The sequence below is a fragment of the Echiichthys vipera genome (genome assembly GCF_963691815.1).
Source record: "Echiichthys vipera genome assembly, chromosome: 11".
In the NCBI taxonomy this organism is placed as follows: Eukaryota; Metazoa; Chordata; class Actinopteri; order Perciformes; family Trachinidae; genus Echiichthys; species Echiichthys vipera.
Genome location: NC_139836.1, coordinates 19,970,610 through 19,990,269, shown reverse-complemented (window position 1 = coordinate 19,990,269; position 19,660 = coordinate 19,970,610). Strand labels below are relative to the sequence as shown.

General features: G+C 38.6%; 2 protein-coding genes across 2 annotated transcripts; both read right to left on the bottom strand.

Moving 5' to 3' along the window:
- Positions 1-1,693: 1,693 nt before the first annotated feature.
- minpp1a (multiple inositol-polyphosphate phosphatase 1a) lies at positions 1,694-9,992 on the bottom strand. The gene is made up of 5 exons (XM_083923548.1): positions 9,387-9,992; positions 9,107-9,301; positions 7,490-7,587; positions 6,567-6,697; positions 1,694-2,218 (listed from the first exon to the last, which is right to left on the bottom strand). The coding sequence occupies exons 1-5, from the start codon at positions 9,973-9,975 to the stop codon at positions 1,849-1,851; spliced, it is 1,383 nt and encodes a 460-aa protein (XP_083779674.1). The 5' UTR covers positions 9,976-9,992; the 3' UTR covers positions 1,694-1,848.
- Positions 9,993-10,646: 654 nt separating this feature from the next.
- On the bottom strand, positions 10,647-15,759 carry LOC310953997 (multiple inositol polyphosphate phosphatase 1-like; the record flags this gene model as incomplete). Its single annotated transcript, XM_083923270.1, is given in 8 exon segments — positions 10,647-10,650; positions 12,082-12,345; positions 12,878-13,002; positions 14,003-14,100; positions 14,694-14,888; positions 14,974-15,092; positions 15,094-15,322; positions 15,744-15,759. Coding segments are annotated over 8 exon segments (1,050 nt in total).
- Between the last annotated feature and the right edge of the window lie 3,901 nt (positions 15,760-19,660).

The following is a 19,660-nucleotide window of genomic DNA, read 5'->3' as shown; positions in this document are numbered from 1 at the left end:
TATGTGGGAATGCAGCATTTATTCACAGTACTGTGTAACTATTTGAGTATTTCCATTTATGCTAGGTTACTTAATACTTCTACAGAGGTATTTAGGTTAATATTGAACTTTTTACTCCACTGCATTTATGGGACAGTGTTAGTTACTAATTGCTCTGTAGATTGAGATTATCAATCTACATACTTACTGTTACTTTTGGTACGGTAAGTAATAGTAATACACTTGCACTTTTTCTCAAGTATCACATTTTAATGCATGTCTTTGTCCTGCACTTTGTAAACTCTGTTTTTATAAATTAAGTTTTCATTATTATAATTATTACTTAAAAGATCTGAGTACTTCTTCCACCATTGCACAACATGAAGTAGGCCTTACCTGTCTTGTTAGTTAACCGGTTAGTTGAATTAATAATACATTCTGCACTGTTAATCAGTCACTCCAAGCTGAGCCTACCCACAAACTGCCCAACTGATGAACTCTAGAAGCACCACCGTCAGTAGAGAGAAGTGCAATCCCTTTAAATCAGGACTGCTCAATCCTGCTCCTGGAGGGCCACTGCCCTGCATGTTTTAGGTTTCTCCCTGCTCTAACACACTTGAGTCTAACACCTGTGACAAGCTTCAGCTGCTTGATAACAAGCACATCATTATAATCAGGTGTGTTAGAGCAGGTAGAAACCTAAAACATGCAGGACAGTGGCCCTCCAGGAGCCAGGTTAGGCAGCCCTGCTTTAAATGTTAATACAGGGATTTTGATTAATGGCATCTGGTGTGTAAAGACTTAATAAATGATTAACTTTATAATAATAGAACCATTAGTTAGTTTATAGAGACAACAAAACATGCACCAAAAAATAAATATATTTTTAAATATTTTATGCAATAGTGATATAAATACTGCTGTAGAGTCAGAACTGGAGCCAGACAAGTGCACATGCCAATGCTGCAAGTGACAAAGCTGCAACGTTCCCATTAACCTGTCAACATCACAAATTAATGTGCAAATTGAGCACCTGCTAAAGAGCCAGATGAACCTGAACAACAAACAAAATGGAGGTTTGTACGTTATATTCACATTTTGATTATTAGGCTGACATATAACTGCATAGTTACTTAAAAACTGAAAATATAAGGGGACTAAAATGGCAACCACATTTTCCATTTTGGCAACCAAAAGCTGGTGGCATAGTAGAACTATTCAGCAGTCAATAATATCTAAAGTACTTTATTATTTTAATCCAGACCTTCAGAATCATAATCAGTTGTAGAACATAAATAATAAGAGACTATCTAGGATGTAAAGGGTGGGATTCTGCCTATAATTTGCTCTATTTCATTGCCTAAATAAAACCTTAAGGTACTATGTGCTTCTGATGACATTGACCTGAAGTTGGGTAAAGTAGAATCAAACCAAAATATTGTTAAGGGTTAGGGTCGTCCTCCATAGTGACCAAAAAAAAAAAAAAAAAAAACCTGTGCTCTTTCAAACCGAGGGTAACTGATTCAAGAAATATAAAATGTGTACACTGCAAATATACATGCTTTAATTTCTGAAAAGAAACATAAAAAATAAACAATACAGCACTGGTACTTATGTAATGGTACAGGTGGACTTTAAATTAAAATTGTGAAGCTGGGATCAGTTTCAGAGACACCAAAGCGAGTAAGAAAAGCTTCCTTGTTGTTTCATACGGATAAAAGGTCAGCCAAACAGGGATTTGTTCGTGGTTTACATAGGAAATGCATTCACACTAAAATGCTCCCATTAGCACCACAATTTTCACTCCATTTTGCAACTAAAACACACTGTAATGGCATTGTTTCCAGAATGTTCCCTGTCTGCTAAATCTTATGCAGGACTCTTGAACAGCTGACACTCTGTTTCAAAGTCACAGCCCTGGAGCAGCTCCCTGTAGTGATCTCTGACGTCTTGATAGAGCGGCATTGAGGCAGTCAAACCGGGGAAAGTCACAGGCTTCTCGTTGAGCAGCGGCTGCAGTCTCAGGTCGCCTCCCCCGCAATCGTATAGCACCAGGAGTAAGTTAGCAGCATAGGGTAACATGTGGCTGGTGCGGAAGGAGCGTTGGGTCTGTGTGGCGTAGTTGCTTGAAGACAGGGCGTCACTGTCCTTGAAGAAGCCCAGGAGGGTGAGCAGTGGCAGGAGGGTCTCTGCATGGCCGACCTGAACTGTCACGGCCTCAGTCACCTGCTTGTTTGACCTGACATACAGGATATACAACATAAGTTTCAGGTGTAACGCACAATGACCTCTGTAAAAAGTGTAAGGAATGTTGAAGTACGGAATCAGTCAGCAACTTTCTCCCAAATCTTGTGGACACCTAAAACTAGACGTTATACAGTAGATGTTAATGCTGAAATGATCAGATGAAAGTGGATTAATCGAGCAGTTGATCGCCAGAAAAGTCTGATAATCGATTAATCATTGAAGACATTTTATCAAAAATTCAGAAAAGAAATAAATGAAAAAAAATAGAGATAACAAAAACACGGTCTGCATTGAAACTGCACTGGCATGAAACTTGTACCAAGTAATACCTGCGTTACTAGACGAGGGACTTCACTCCTATTTTTCAGAGTACTTCTCTGGAGGCTTGGAGGGTCACGTTTTATACCAGGTAACTAAGGGACATGGCAAATCTTTAACTGGGGTATTGACTGTTCAAACAGGAAAACAATGCCATGTCACAGCACGGGAAGAGCAGACAGGAATAATTATTTAATCATGTTTAGACGGGAGATTAACATCTTTTGACAAATACTTTGTGGTACTGTCAAATTGCTCTGTTGGTTTTTAAATCACCAGAGAACCAAAATGTGATGAAAGTGCACGTTCAACAGAGACTTTTATGCAAAAGAAGTTTCCAAACTTTTAGCTTTAAAAAAAATCACAATTCACATGAACATTGAGCCAGAAAACCTGAAACCCAAAGGCAAAGAATGAACAGTTAGTTAATGTTTGTTTCTTGTTAGCTTTGGCAGAAATAAAGCGGACTTTCTCAAGGAAAATACAACCTGTTCTAGCAAGAAACCGTGAGAAGATTGAGTGTCAATATAATTTACACAGACACAGTTCATAATATCCATTTGGATGTTTCAATATTTAATTAAGTAAATCATTTTACTGTAATTTTAATGTGGGATTTTTTTCATTTATTTTTCTGTTTTTACCTTTTTCATATCTATCTTTCTATCTATCTATCTATCTATCTATCTATCTATCTATCTATTATATATATATTCCATGGATTGCATTGAGTCGTCCCATAGAGCACAGAATGCGGTAAATTCGCTTCGGAAGCAGCTCGGCAGAGACAGAGATGAGAGATAAGATAAATATTTAAATGCAGTCTTTAGTTAATCTTATCACAGAACATGCATTACAAGCTACCCATTGGCCACACAATTGTAATCATAGGATGAAAATAACGAATAAATAAAATCAATAAAAAATTAATTCATTTTGATGTAGAGCAGGAGAGGCGGCGTCCTAGTGCCCTCTACGGGCCAGCCGCCACTGGTGCATTTGTGATGTTTGCTGTTGTCTAGGGGCCTATTGGGGGCCTTGCCCTCAGGTAGGACTCTGAGCAGAGCTTGGGTACTGACCCGATTGGCTAACATGACTCATCAGATGGCTTGTTACACAGAACCATCTGAGAAGACGTCATTAGAAACTGATTTGGAAAGGGCAGGCGCTTTCAAAACATACCTGGCAGGTGTTTGGATGAACCATCTGTCCATCAAACTCTCATTAAAGTCAGTCAGGAGAAGGGAAAACATGTGCTTTCAATGTAGAAAGTCTCTCCAGTTGTAATAAAACGGATGCTATTGCAGCCTCTACCCTAACATCGCCACAGACCTATGTGTATGTAATGGTATTTAAAAAAACACTGACAACACTTGTAATTAGGTCTCCAGCTGTCCAACCAACAGTTAAACACCCAACGCCATACAATATACAATCATTTACAACAGAGAAATACAACAAACCATCCATTTGTAGAAGCTGTAAACAGAGAATGTTTGGTTGTTTTGCTTGATGAATTACTTGGAGAATACAGCTACAAATTCTTGGTGATCACTTGAATGTTGATTGACTCATCAAATAGTCTAATCAGCCATACTTGTTGGGGTAAAACATGCAGCATGTGATTCTACTCTGTCTTAGCAAGCAAAGATTTAAAGGATAGTTGGTGGTATTACATATCGTTTTTTTTTCTTATTGGCAACAAATCCCTGGAAATAACAGAAACCAACAATTTATTGATCCTATTAACAAGAATTGTCTGTGTATTCAATAGTGATAGACCGATATTCTGCCGGCCGATATTATAGAAAACTGGCAGTCCGTATTGGTCATCGGCTAAAAGCTGATAATCGCATTGATAATCGGTATCGGCCCTACCTAAAAAATCCATATTGGTCGATCTCTAGTATCCAATGCCTGATCTTATTCCATAGACTTCCTTTGTTGTCTAAAATGTATTCAAATATAAATCAGTGAGGCACACAGTTGCACTGGCTGACATTTTCCTTCATTACAATGACAATGGGCACTGTAGTTCATTTTGAATCAGTTTAATATGCACTGTCCTGTTACTATAAATACTAGAGCACCAAATGTGTATTCATCCACAGCTGAACAAATAGTTCCCTAACTTTTTTTTTTTAGCTAGTTTTATATCTTTTGTAAGAATGAAAGGTCACAGGATCGAGAGCTACAGGAATGTTGAAAGAATTGAGATGCATTGTTGGTGTCGCTTTCTCAATTTGATCTGTTAACAGTAATACAACTTCAGAGTAACAGCATTAGGGTTGGGTACTGAAACTCAGTGCCTATATGCCACCGGATCTTAACAACGGTAATGACAACGCAGATTTCGGTGCCACTTAAATGCCTACGCTGCTCTCTGGTGCTCGGAAACAGAAGTTACAGGCAACAGAACCGGGGTGAAGTTAATATTAAGTTGCCAGCTGGGACCGGAGTGGATATCTGTTGAATATCTAACTTTAAACTTACTTCACCAAGATGAAGTATCTGTGTTCAGCTCTCAGGACTTCTGTATCTTCTAACTGAAACTCTGTGGTCTGAAGTTTACTCTCTCGGTTTGTTCTTTCAGATATCTTCTTTATTTTTTACAGTATAGTGTTCTTTCAGCTGAATAGGACTGGTGTTAAGAAGAAGAAGAATTACTTTATTTTTATCCCACACGGGGAAATTCAATTTTTTCAATTTTCACTCTTATTATCATACATGTTACACACACAGGCCCGAAATACACACATGCACAACCAGGACCTATACATGCAATTGAGGAGAGATGTTAGAGCGAGGGGGCTGCCAGTGACCAGCGCCCCGAGCAGTTGGGGGTTCGGTGCCTTGCTCAACAGCACCTCGGCAGTGCCCAGGAGATGAACTGGCACCTCTCCAGCCACCAGTCCACGCTCCATATATGGTCCACACAGGGACTTGAACCAGCGACCCTACGGTTCCCAGCCAAGGCACCTATGGACTGAGCTACTTACTTAAGTTACTGCTGATGAAAACCTGACATCCTGATTTTGCCGCTTCACAATAAAAGCTTTTAAACAACAAAGTAATGGGGAACGTTTATTGTGTCGTATTTATAGGAAAGTGATGTGTTTATTCACGTTACACCCAATCCTACACAGTTGTATGACAAGGGATAGCAGTTGTGATACCTTGGATCAATAATAAAAAGAATAAAATAATAATAATAACAGGATAATGACAAAAAGAAGACATATCAGAATAAGAAACGAACACCACCATTTAAATAAAATGCTTAGAGTTGTACTCCGTAAGATTTCCATCTACTTAATTGCCTTTTAAGTTAAAAGTGAGTTCTAACAATGGTGCCACTAATGAAAGCACCTGTTGCCTTTTTTCTGAGTCTTTCAATATCTGTGTCTGTGGAGACATTCCCTCTCTAGATGTAAAAACGCTGCCATGTTAGTGATCCTGCTGACAGCTCTTGGTCTGTCGGCCCAGATTATCACCAACGGTTATGCTGCATTAACTTGTAATTAGAAATAAAAAAATTCGATCTTCTGAGTCAGGCTTGTAATAAGGGTAGAAGTGTAACAGGAACATGTGTGTGTGTATGGATTTAAGAGGATAAAATATAGGGGACAGACTGGAAGTAGAGAGGTGAATGTGTTTCAATAAAGTTTACAAAAGAGCAAAACAATAATAATAAATAGTCAACACACAAAGTAACGTGAACGTGGCAAGATGGAGGCTCTGAAAGAACAGGCTCTCCTGCAATTACATCTTAACGCCACAGAGGCCACTAGAAACAACGTATCTCAAATCTTATGGAGTACAACTTTAAGATTTATTAACTTCAACTATTAATCCGCCTCAATAAAAAAACTTATCTTTAATGCCATTGGCCGTCTTTTTCTTTAAGTTTAAAAGTAGCACCAGTAATGGGAAAAACACAAACGATACCCAACCCTAAACAGCACCCTGCATTTGCATTTGAATTTACGGTATGTACTGTGAGACATTTGAGTTTTACTCACTTGTTCTCGCTGACTGCTTTGTTCAGCCGACTAAACATGTCATGGAAGAGAATACAGCTCGACTTGCTGTTGATGTCATAGCCATAGGCTCTTTTCCAGAACTGCTTCAAGTCATTTGCATACTCCATTACCTGTTGAACCAGATAGGAGAGATCATTGCCGTTGAACATTGTGGATGTGGGTTTTAAGTGTGTGTAAAAGATATAGGTTATGTCTTTTGTTGTGCAAGATATAATTTCCAGATTCCTGAGTGATAGTTCAGTTTGTAACACAAGACACAAAACACTCTTTGTCACATGAATAATGCCAGAGTGTTTCTCAATGAATGACTACGTGGCAGAGCAGAAGTTCACAAACTTTTTTTTTCTTAGAAAACTCTTTCTCTAACTTAGCCTTGCAAACGTTTCTTTGCATTTGATTTACTTTATTTGATATTTCAACAGGGACGAGAGATTAAGTAATGCAACAGGTACATACACCTGCAACATTTTGTGACTGTATCTTGCACACACATACACACCGGGCCAAATACGCAAAACCCCTTCCGTGCTACAGTAGGTGTCTCCAGGATCACATCTTTCCATGATACACACCGCAGTGTTTTTAAACAAAAATATAGTGTGGATGTTGACTGATGGAACAATCTGTGTTCTGTTAGTTTTCTTAATCCTATTTTTTTTCTTGAAATCTTGTTATTTATCCTTTGTGTTCCTACCTAGGTTTTCAGTTTCTTGCAGAAATGCTAGTGATTAAAACTGTACACCTTAACATGACTTCATACAGTCTAATTGTCAAGAGTAACTAAACTTGAACAAGCACATCATACATTTCCTCGAACCTTCATCATGGAATCTTACCTGCATGCTACCATGATGGCATAATGCACATTAAATCTACAATCATTAGACAGCTGAGGGTCGTACCTGTGCATCGACCTCATCAAAAAGCCGGCACCAGGGGGAGTTCACAGTCTTGATGGCAAACTCGTAAGCACACAAATAAAATGCAGCTTCGGCCATATCTGCAGGAGAAAGGCTGCAATGAAATGTTGATATGTAGTGACAGATCAGGCAGCAAACAATCACAAACACTGAGATGTGAATCATGACGGTCGTGACCCGATTTATCCTAAACAACACGGTGCATATTGTTTAACAACTGCACCAGTTTGAGGCCTGTGGCACTGGTGGAGCTTCAATACTTTCAAATTAGAAAACAGCTTCACCTACCTACTCAAATAAACACTGTGAAATATGACCAATACTATGTTCAACACACTGTCGCCCTGATACTGGGGACTTTAAGACTTAAAGTCTGGCAGATTGAGTTGACTCAGTCAAATTTCAAATGTTTACAACTTTTACGCCCCTCCCCTTCTATCACAGAGCTCCTCCACGCTCTCCAATCTAGTGCTCGTCAGTGCGCGTGCACCAGAATCCTGTAAAGTCTTCTCTCATCAATAAATGGCATGGAGTACATGCTACACGGAGGTAGGCTGGCTAACTCACTCATAGATAGCAACTGCTAACGTCATTTAGCGTATGCCTAGCTATAGCCGGTGCCTGTGATACTGCTTGAGCGGGGAGGCGGGATCTTTGGCGTGTGCACAATCTTTGAACTGCGATGAGTGGACAGGATGACACGGGCGCTGTCGATTTTTGAAAACAAACAACAGGCTCTACGTACATGTAGAGGCGCTTCTTTCTCTACGAGCGGATGATTTACTGTATGTTGTTCTATCGGAGCATAGTTTTGGCTTCAGTGAATATGATCAAACAAATGTTGCAGACAGGGACTTTAAGAGTTTACAATGGCATTAGATGCATTTGAGTAGGTTTTCAGACTGTGACTTTATTTAAGGGGGCCCATCGTTTCTTACTATTTCCTGGAAAGGGACTAATATACCGTATATGGGTTATTAGTTGGGAAGTATCTAAAATGTATTGGGTAATTTGATACTTATTCTTGGGAATTTTCTGAAAATCAGAAACTGTGTGTAACCTCATGTTCAAAAACGTTGTCTCTATTTTTTTTACACTCTACTAAATTACTAATAGAGACTTCTTCTAGTTCACTAGATTTATTCGATAGCTGGAGTTACTTTTAAGATCAAGAGACGACAGTAATCGTAGACAGTATATTACACATGAATCCTGTAGTTATAATAATCCAAAAAAACAATACATAATGATGTTGTGTCAGATAGTTTGTTAATTGGTTACCAGTTTGGGAAATTGCACCGCTAAAGTACAATATCAGCTGCCTTATCATGTAACATTGAGACCCTGTCTTGTAGGGGGACCTCTTTTCTAGTTCTAACAACAAGTTATTACTTGTGCTCACATGGTGCCTCTTCCTAAATACGGTTGCGTTTCATGAAATTACCATAAACTAGTTACCACAAACCTCCAGAAAACCTTTTGATTTTGATAAAGTACACCTGCAAGTAACATTTTGAATGCAGGGCTTTTACTTGTAAAGGAGCACTTTTATAGTGTTGTTTGTTGTTTTTACAAAAGAAGGCTTCCTCCACCACTCACCATCTGTGATGTTATTGTAGGGGACTCTGAGACGGTCTGCAATCTTCTCCTGGACCCTCGTCATCTCTGCTCCACGCCTGAACATGTCCACCTCTGACAGAGCCGAGGGGTTGTTATCCACTTCCTGCACAAACTTGGTGCACTGGTCAAAAAACCTCATGAGGGCATCATTCACTGCATGGTCAAACTCCTTATCTGGGTAGAAAACAGGAACATGTTATGTTGAAAATGTCTATAAATAAGAGGTAAATGAATGTCTTTGATCAGCTCATGATTATACCTGTAATGGCCCACAGCTCTGTCAGCCCTGCCTTGAAGGACAGTGTGCTGTTGACACACCTGTGCTTTGAGCTGGTTATGAACTGGATGAATCCACCTCGGAGCTTCTCCTCTGAGATCAACGAGGGGAACAGTTTTGACAGCCTGACGGCCAGATGCTTGTGATCGTTCACACCTTTCTGGACTAGTCTGCCGTCCATGTCCTCCGTGTACCACATCGTCCAGCGGGTCCGGAGTTCACGCAGCCAGCTCTCTTTGCCCGAGGCGCTGCTCTTGACCAGCTCGTAAAGTTTCTGCATCTTCTTGACGTTTTTGGTCGTCGGGTACCTCGTGCCGTGTCTTATGATGGCGGTCAGATGAATTTGGCGACATTGTGCGGATGGAGGCTGCAGGATAGATGTGTTTACAGCAAGTATGTCCTCTATGAGATGCGGGTTCACTTCCTCATACCTCCCTTTCGTGCTGAAGTATTTGGCGATTGCTGGTATGTTTGGGTTCTCCTCGGGGTTCACGTCGTTACGAAAACAGCAGCATAAGCCAGTCACGATGGTGAAATGAACCAAAATTGTTTTCCAGTATACGATCGGCATGATGTAGCCCGGTAGCTTGTCACCAGCCCCCCAAAAGTGAGTGAGGTCACGTGGGACCGTCCAACCAATGTCCGTTACTCACAGCCTGTCCTACGATGGACATTGACCACTTTTAATGACTGCTGGTATTTACTCAGTGGTTGAAGAAGTACTTTTACTTAAGCTGCATAAAAGATAAAAGTGAAAGGTCAAATGTTTAACCAATAGATATTGTTTTTTAAATGTTGTAATTACATATGCAAATTAGGCTTTATATTATAAAATATGTGCTAATCTGCATGCACAGCAGAACGGAAATCTGAATGTTGGATAAAGCCTTCTTGTTTCATATAAGAGTCAAATGTTTTCACAGAGGGGATTCTGGTTATCCATTTTTTCACTCCATAAAAATACTGGCAACAGCTTTTTAAAAAAATGGGGGAGAAAATATAGTATAGACAATGAATGATATATGAAAAACCCCTTTATAAAAAAAACCTTCAGAAACTAGATGGCTCAGGGCGAGAAAAAAAATCATTTCAAAAGGTAAGAATAGGGTAAAAAATTAAAGAAAGTTAGATCTTGCTGTAAAACGTCTCCAGTTGATTAATTATTTTAAGACAGTTATTTTTTTGTATTGCAAGTTTTCTGAAATGTCATGTTTTAATATGCAAATGAGGCCTCATCTAATGCTAACTTTTGGTGAAATTAAGAGAAATTTACAGACACAAATAGACAAAGTAATAAAAGATGGATGTTTTCTTCCCACTAGTCTGATAGAAAACATGTTCAGGAAGCAAAATGGCAAAATCTCCAAGTTTGACCAAGCTCATTTTCAGAAGGTAAGAATAGGTGAATAGGGTATATGTATATATATCAGATCTCACTATGAAATGCAAATAAGGCCTTATCTTATGCTCACTTTTGGTGAAATTAAGATAAATATATTGCCACAAATAGACAGACAAATACAAGTAGTAAAATAAACAACCAGATTTTGGATGTTTATTGAAGGAAGACATGTTAAGGAGCAAAATAGCCCAAAATCTCAAAATTTGACCAGTGCATTAAAAAAGGGGGGTTTTGCCAAGGGTGTCTCTCCTTAAAGTACAAAATGTCTTACTATGCAGCATGGCCCATTTCAGAATAAAGTATATTATTTTATTGAATTATAAATATTGATGATCAGGTATCATTTGCATTTGTTGAATATATTTAATATTACTAAGCTTAATCGGCAATGTTAGGGATCAAATACATGTCTAAATAAATATTGTACTTTTTGTACAATGTTTTTGGAGTAGAAAAAAAATGGAAAAACTATGTAATAAAGTAGTCTGACAAGTAATTAACAATTGTACTTGCACACAGTAATTACATATGTACTATTCACCACTAGTGCTTCTGTAGATAACCTCTAAATGGGCCTGTACAGCTTTAAAACATGCTTTATATTACACAAAACGACTATATTCCTCTATAAATTCAGTAGGGACCTATGGTACAGCAGTGCATACAATGTTTAAAGAAACTACTACTTTAGATTAAAGTGACACCATAAGGGCAGTGTGAAGTGACAGAAGAAGTACTGAGATCCTTAACTTACAAGTACTAATACCAAAATGGAAAAATACTCCCCTCGTAGTAGAGGTCTTGTATTTAGAGACCTACTTTTTGAGAAAAGCAGCCCTTTTGTCTGATAGGCCTATATTTTTATTACATTATTAATAGTGATGCAAGTGTAAACAGCATTTTATTGTTGCAGCTGGTAGCGGAGCTATACTACGTTTGCTTCCCAACCTAGGGGTCAGGCCCCCTCCAAAGAGAGATCTGAGAAGTTGTGATATGATAATCAGGGTAGGAAAACAACAGCATTGATGATAACATTTAGTCATATCTTTATGTTTTAATTCAGTGTTTCAAAAACCTGTTAGTGCCTCATGTAACTGTTTAACTAATAATATATGACTAATAGTTATAATAGTAGCAGGAAGCGTCATGCAGGACCACGGCAGCAGGCACCACCACGATGAGCCGAGGCCTGCGAGACGACAAAGCACAAACAACTCCGGGGAAGAAGTTGAATTAGTAACATGCATTGATGAGACATGAGACACCAAGGGGCACCAAGGGGTCCTGGCAAAGCAGCCGTACGTGATGAGTTGGGATGAAAACTGGTTTCTCTGCCTGAACTTATGCAGGACTCTTAGCAAGTTAGCAGCACAGGGTAACATGTGGCTGGTGCGGAAGGAGCGTTGGGTCTGTGTGGCGTAGTTGCTGGAAGACAGGGCGACACTGTCCTTGAAGAAGCCCAGGAGGGTGAGCAGTGGCAGGAGGGTCTCTGCATGGCCGACCTGAACTGTCACAGCTTCAGTCATCTGCTGGGTTGACCTTAAACCAATGACAAATGGGGTTAAAAATTGAACATAGTTTCTGCTGTGACACAGAAGGAGCGGTATTTCCTAAGTGAAGTGTTGAGTGTAAATAAAACAAAAGAGTCGAAAAAAACAATTGCTACAAAGACACATTTTAAACCTCCATACTAAAGGAAAGGGACACAGACTAGGGTACTTAATATGCTAATGCAACTTAAAATCTCTATTCAGAAGACTTTTTGCTTTTTCCTGTTCCTAAAGTCAGAACTGAACAGAGAAAAAGAGCGTTTAGGTTTTTCTGCACCTGCTGTATGGATCTACAGACTGATCTTAAGCCTCAAAACTAGTTACACGGTATGAGTGTTTTATGTGATCATTTTAATGTTTTCTATAGGGCTTTTTTGTTGAAACTCTGCATGGGTGGTATTCTTAGCCATGTTCTCACTCAATTGGGCAAACCTGATTAAATAAAGGCTAAATAAAAAATATTTTTAGTCTTTGGCAAGTATAACCGGACTGTAAGTCAGTTCAAGCTGTCTTCCTTGTACTCGCTAGCCACCCTGTTCCGTCGGTTAAACACATCGTGGAAGAGAATGCAGCTCATTGTGCTGTTAACATCATAACCGTAGCCTCTTTTCCAGAATTCCCTCAGGTGACTTGAATACTCCATAACCTGTTGGTGCAGATAGTTCAAAAGTAGTCTCTCTGTGGGTGGCAGAAGAATTAACCCAAAATAGCAATTTGGTATTCTGTGAGAAAACCTTTCAGCTGTGTTTCACAAGATACAGAACATGCTTTCTTATGCCAAAGGCGTTCTCAGTGAATGAATGAATGAATGAATGGTATGTCAAAACAGAGGAGCTAATGCATTTAGTATATACTCCTTAAGCAGTATGATATATCAATTGTATGTCTAAAGTTGAGGGTACTGTGTATCTTTGACCTAGATCAGACTGGGCTGTTTGTTTGCTTTGTCCTGTGTGCTGGACTCAATAGTCGGTTTAGTTTCTGTGCTCCTGGTTGACCTTCTGTGGTCGGCTCAAAGTGCCTGTCTGATCAGCTCTGCCCCTTTGTTGTTACCCTAAACCTAACCATAACCCTTAAACTAAGAGAGGTGCTGCTCCTAGTAGTCTTGCTTATGCTACATTTGAACAGTATTAGTATTAGTATATAGTACACGGTATACAGTATTTGCTTATAGGAAAACATCCTGTTTTATACATTTGGTGATGAAGAGCTCTATGAACAAATTAACTTGTGATGGTGAAAAGCAATACATAAAGAGTAAGGACATTTTTACATTTTGAAATGTCCGACTGTTTCAGCTGTGTGTAATATGAATTTTCACATGTAACATTAGAAAAATAATAAAATATGGATGTTTGAATTCCATTTCGCTGCTTCAGTTTTAGGGTGCCGGAAATGTGCATTCTGGCTCACTGTCCCTCTGGCATGGCTTATTGGGACACTTGAATAGAACAGAGACACTGGTAACGTTAAAAGTGACACCTACGCTCTTCCTGCTACAGTATGACGAAGGCGTGTGAAAAGGGCCTATTGTGGTGGAGAACATCCCATTTGTTCGCACTGTGATAAATGACTGCATAAATAAACACATGGTTACAGCTGCCACGTTCAATCTACATACAGGTGACCACAAATTGCTCCTATACGTTTGCATCATCCTCATCGAAGAGTTGACACCAAGGAGAGTTCACCGCCTCGATTGCAAATTCATAAGCACACAGGTAAAATGCAGCCTCTGTCATGTCTGCAGGAGAGAGGTTGTATAAAATGTTTGGTGGTGACAGTACACAGGAAATGCAGCAATTTAAAAATCGGAGATGCCAGAGAAGTGACATCCTCTCATAATGAACTAGAAAGAACTACAAAAACAACTACAGTTGCTCTTGAAGTAGTTTGTCATAATCTTAAAACTGAAGCATCTACGTAGGCACTTTACTGAATCTTTACAAAGTAGTCTATGACTAGAGGCCATGAATGCCAAGGCTCCCTAAAACCTATTGCAGAGGCCTCAGAATCTCCAAATTAGTAAACAGCTCCACCCAGTGTGTAATGTGATCACTGAGATATGCTGCACACTAGTTTTTGTGTCTAATTTGATATTAAGTGTCTAGATGGGCCTATAGTGTGTTTCAGATTGTGAAACAGATTGAATTCTGTAAATGAACTTAATCAAGATTTGAAAATTACTCTTTTCACACACATGTTACACCCCCGGGACATATAGAGAAACCCAGGCTATACCAGTGAGAGTGTGGATCCTTTGGAGTTATGATAAAAGCTCAATACTTTAAGAGTATATGCACACAACACACTCAACAGTGTATCTGCAGATATGACCTTGTGTGATGTTATTGTAGGGGACTCTGAGACGGTCTGCAATCTTCTCCTGGACCCTCGTCGTCTCTGCTCCACGCCTGAACTTGTCCACCTCTGACAGAGCCGAGGGGTTGTTATCCACTTCCTGCACAAACCTGGTGCACTGGTCAAAAAACCTCATGAGGGCATCATTCACTGCATGGTCAGACTCCTTATCTGGGTAGAAAACATGGACATGTTATGTTGAAAATGTCTATAAATGAGAGGTAAATGAATGTCTTTGAACAGCTCATGATTATACCTGTAATGGTCCACAGCTCTGTCAGCCCTGCCTTGAAGGACAGTGTGCTGTTGACACACCTGTGTTTTGAGCTGGTTATGAACTTGATGAATCCACCTCGGAGCTTCTCCTCTGAGATCTCTTGAGGCATTGTGTAGGACGATGTTATAGAGCTGTTGTATCTCCTTGATGTTTTTGGTGCCGTGTCTTATTATAGCAGTTAGATGTATTTCTTGACATTGTGCAGATGGAGGCCGTAAAATACATGTGTTTACAGCAAATATGCCTTCTATGAGATGCGGGTTCACTTCCTCGTACCTCCCTTTCGTGTTGAAATATTTGGCGAGTGCTGGTAAATCCAGATTGTCCTCTGGATTTACAGTGCATTAGTAGATCAACAGCAGATGATGATGAGGAAATAAAAGACAGTGAATTACTGACGGAAAGTCAGCATGATGCACACAAGTAGAGGCTTGAAAAGTAGCTTCCCCCCAAACTTTTCCAAACCCAAAACATCTGTGTGACTGCATCCAAAATAGAACTGAGCAAAGTCCAATCCAGTTTGTTTAACCTAATAGGAAACACTTTCTTACACGACAGTCACTGATTGACATCCTCAAAAGAAAAAAGAAAACTGTAAGAAAAGAAATGAATGAGTATCTTGAGTACCCTGATCCAGCTGCTTCCAATGTAAATAATTGGTTCCACTCTCGCAGAAACCATGTGGATTTTGAGTGTCAACGTGAAGTTGCTCCATAGGAAGATGCCCTTTGTTTGATCTTCTCTCTTACCACAACTTTCTGGCATGTCTTCTCTTAGGGGACTTATTTTAACACAGTAACAGTGGTTTCACTTCAACTGCTTTCAGATCAAAGAGGCGCAATTAAACATTCACCACAGGGAAGACGCAGCATATATGGATCAAATTATGTCCACAGCATTGTACAGTGTTGTGCAGGTTCATGGACCTCCATTTTGTCATTTATTCTCCCTCCCACTCTACATTACCGATGAGTCATGGTAGTGTAGAGTGGGAGTGGTGCTTATTTTTATCTCACTTGTCTGCCAGTTAGATTTCAACCACAAATTGAATCTTATAGGTGCATTTCACCATTTTTATTTGTTGCTTTTTCAGCCTAACCCTATTTAACTGAAATTATTATTATTATATGGCTCTTGCATATGAACATGTATTAAGTTGTCACATTACTAAATGACAAGGTGGCATTAAGAAATGTATATAGCAGGCGCTGCAGCTGCAAGACCTCCATCTGCAGGTGTTGACATCATGTATTATTACATTTGTTAATCTTTTTAAATTATTTATTATTAGAAAAGACTGAAAATGAACTACCGTTACTCTAATTTGAATGTTAAACTGAAATTTAACACTTCTACACAAACAAGGAATGTGTAATGTTACCTACTTGTTTCCCATCCAATTCTAGTCATTATGACGTGTTAAATACTACTCTAGTATTTCAAGATTACCTCTATTTTTTATCTTAAATTATTGTTCTGTGTTGTTCTGTTATTGTTATGTAAATGTTATTGTTATTGTTATGTTTAGGTTTGTCCTGTTAAATGTTTGGAAACTGTGAGCAAAGCATAAGCCGGAGTCAAATTCTCTGTATGTCCAAAATACTTAGCAATAAACCTGATTCTGATTCTGAAGATTCAAGATTCAAGAAGCTTTATTTATCCCGAGGGAAATTATTGTGCAACAATTTCAATACAAAGGTGGGAAAGGGTCAGAGTAACAATAACCATAAAAACATAAATCAAATCAAAATAAAGCTAATGTAAAATAAATCAAGCAATGAACTAAGTGTGACAGAGTGCAACAGACATTGTGGTTAAGCGTAGGTATATACAATATACAACAATACGCACTGTGCAGTTTAGCAGCAGATTGAAATGAAATAAGTACAAACTAAATAAGTGAGAAGGAGCGATAAGTGATAACAGTGTTAAAAATGTAGCAGAATTTCCTACAGAACTAAGTGACAGTATGGCACAGTGGAGTGTAGCAGCATGTCCTACAGAACTAAGTGACAGTATGGCACAGTGGAGTGTAGCAGCATGTCCTACAGAACTAAGTGACAGTATGGCACAGTGGAGTGTAACAGCATTTCGTACTGAAGTAAGTTACAGTAAGTTACAGTAAACCACAGTGAAATGTAGCAGCATGTCCTAAAGCACAGTAAGTGTAGCAGCAGATAGTTACAGTACCACAAAATAAAGTGAAGTAGTGGTGGTATAAAGTGACAGTGTTAAGTGTAGCAGCAGATAGTTTCAGTACCAAAAAATAAAGTGATGTAGTGGTGGTATAAAGTGACAGTGTAAAGTGTAGCAGCAGTAAGTTACAGTACCACAAAATAAAGTGAAGTAGTGGTGGTATAAAGTGACAGTGTAAAGTGTAGCAGCATTTCTTACTGAAGTAAGTTACAGTACAACTGAATAAAGTGGTTTGTTATTTGAAATTCCAGTTTTCAGTTTTGGTTAAGTTTGAAAGTCAGACTTATGACCTCCCCTGCAGTGGACAGTCAATACGAAAAAAAGTAAAAAGAAACTAAAAGTAAATTCTGAAGTGAAGTGGGAACAGGTAAAGGGAACTAGTTTTGGTCTGTTTCCTGGGATTGGTTCAAAAACCTTTTGTGCTAGCTGATAAGGAAATAATTAGAATATTAGAGTTTGCAGTTAGGAGAAGTTTTGGACATGGTTTCGATTGCAATGCTGGTACAATAACTGCATGAAGCTCATATTCTACTGTGATAATAATGTGCTTATCAAGCTTGAGTACTGAATCAAAGAGAATGAAAGAATTGTGTTGGGGTTTTTACGATGAAAGTCATGTACTGTGCTTGGTTGTAAATATTCGTATGACTCATAAGGGTCTGTAACAAGCCTTCCTGCTTTTTTAATTCATAATCCATGAAGGAATCATATCAGTTAAGACTGATAAGGATGTTCCCCACAGACACAGTGAAGGCTTTGTCAGACTGATGTACTCAGTAGTTATGATAAATATACCAGTGCAACTATCCTATCTTATCAAGCCTGCCGATCAGTGGTATCAAAAGATATAAGATGAATGAATATTCATTATTCATTAAAATGCAAAGTGACGCTTGTAAAGTTCTGGAAAAAAGTTTGAATCCAGAGTGTTTTGATTGCGTTACATCCAGGACCTTTTACGACTATGAATGTCATCCCCCATCACTTTCAGTAAAATAATTGATCAACAATTGGGTGGTATGATAATTTGATTGTGTGTTATTGTTTCACAAGAAGCAGTTAACTAATATTTGTGATTAAAAACAGGCAAAATTAGTCATTGCAGGTGTTGCTTTATACTTTTTTAAAGAGTAATTTCTGATGCAATTTATACCAGTGGGAAACAGTTGATTGTACTAAATATCAGTTGTGCTATTGTGATATTCATTTCAACCATATTGCTACCTGACCCATTACATCCCTACGCTTACTTTACTACCCATTTCCTCCCTTATTTCCCCTCATGAACTTTGGTAAAGCCCTCACAACAAGCATATACTGTGCTCTACTGATCCAATAAGCTTAATAACCAGTAACTACTGTGCATTGAGACTGAAATTTCTGTTTCAGTAATCTCTCGTTCTCCAGTAGAGCTGCATTTTCAAAGCAGGATTAACATAAAATAATGGTGTGTGTACATTTTACAATATCTGGTGGACTTTCACCAATAGATGGCTTCAGACGAGTGAGCGGGGTTGGCTCGTGCTCTTCCAACGCTGCATTTTCTTCGTAGTTGTCAACGTTGCTGCGTTCAAATGCTCCTCCTGTGCTACAAATTTAGAGTGCCCATGTGTAAATATGTCTCGTCGCACATTCTTTACCTATATCAGATCAAAGACATATGGCACGAGATGTACAGTTCATCGTGGGGTTGTTTTGTTTGTGTTATTGCGACTCATTACATTATCCCATCTTTTGTTATGAAGGAATGAATGCTTTTTGTCAAATATGTAAATCAAATTTAAAAAATAATACAATAAAACCTAAAGCAACAACAGCAACACAATATTAACTTAACATGTACGAAATGGAATAGAAAGAAGCAAAAGTGTATTGAATCCTAACCCTTTATATAATAATAATATGAATGGCATATTCATATCTTATTTTTAACACATTCTTTACAATTTGCTACATATGCACACACACAACAAAAAAGAAATCATACACATTTACACATCATATATTCACCACAGAAAATAAGAAAATGTAAATAAACAAATGAATAAATAGTCTAAGAACACCTTGTCAAAATACTGCTTCCTCCTCCACCTTGTAAAAAACACATTTGTACTGCTTTTTAAACTGGGTCATGCTTGGACATTACCTTAGCGATACACTCTCTTTCTTTTCTACAGCTTTTCTCCACATATGGAAACACAAAAAGTTGTATATGTATGGCAAGTGGTTTTAACATTCAATCAAATCACACTTCTATCTGCAATTACATTTTAGATAGCCATGATACCATTTCTCCTAGTCCTAGTCATTGAATTATTTCTAATAAGAATGATCATTTCAGATATCCACAACATCATTCTTACTACAAATGAGATCACTTTAGCTATCCATGCATATTGGGTTTTCAATTCTAGATATCCACAGTTACATTTTAGAAATCTACAATGAGACCGTGGCAGAGAGGAGGAGG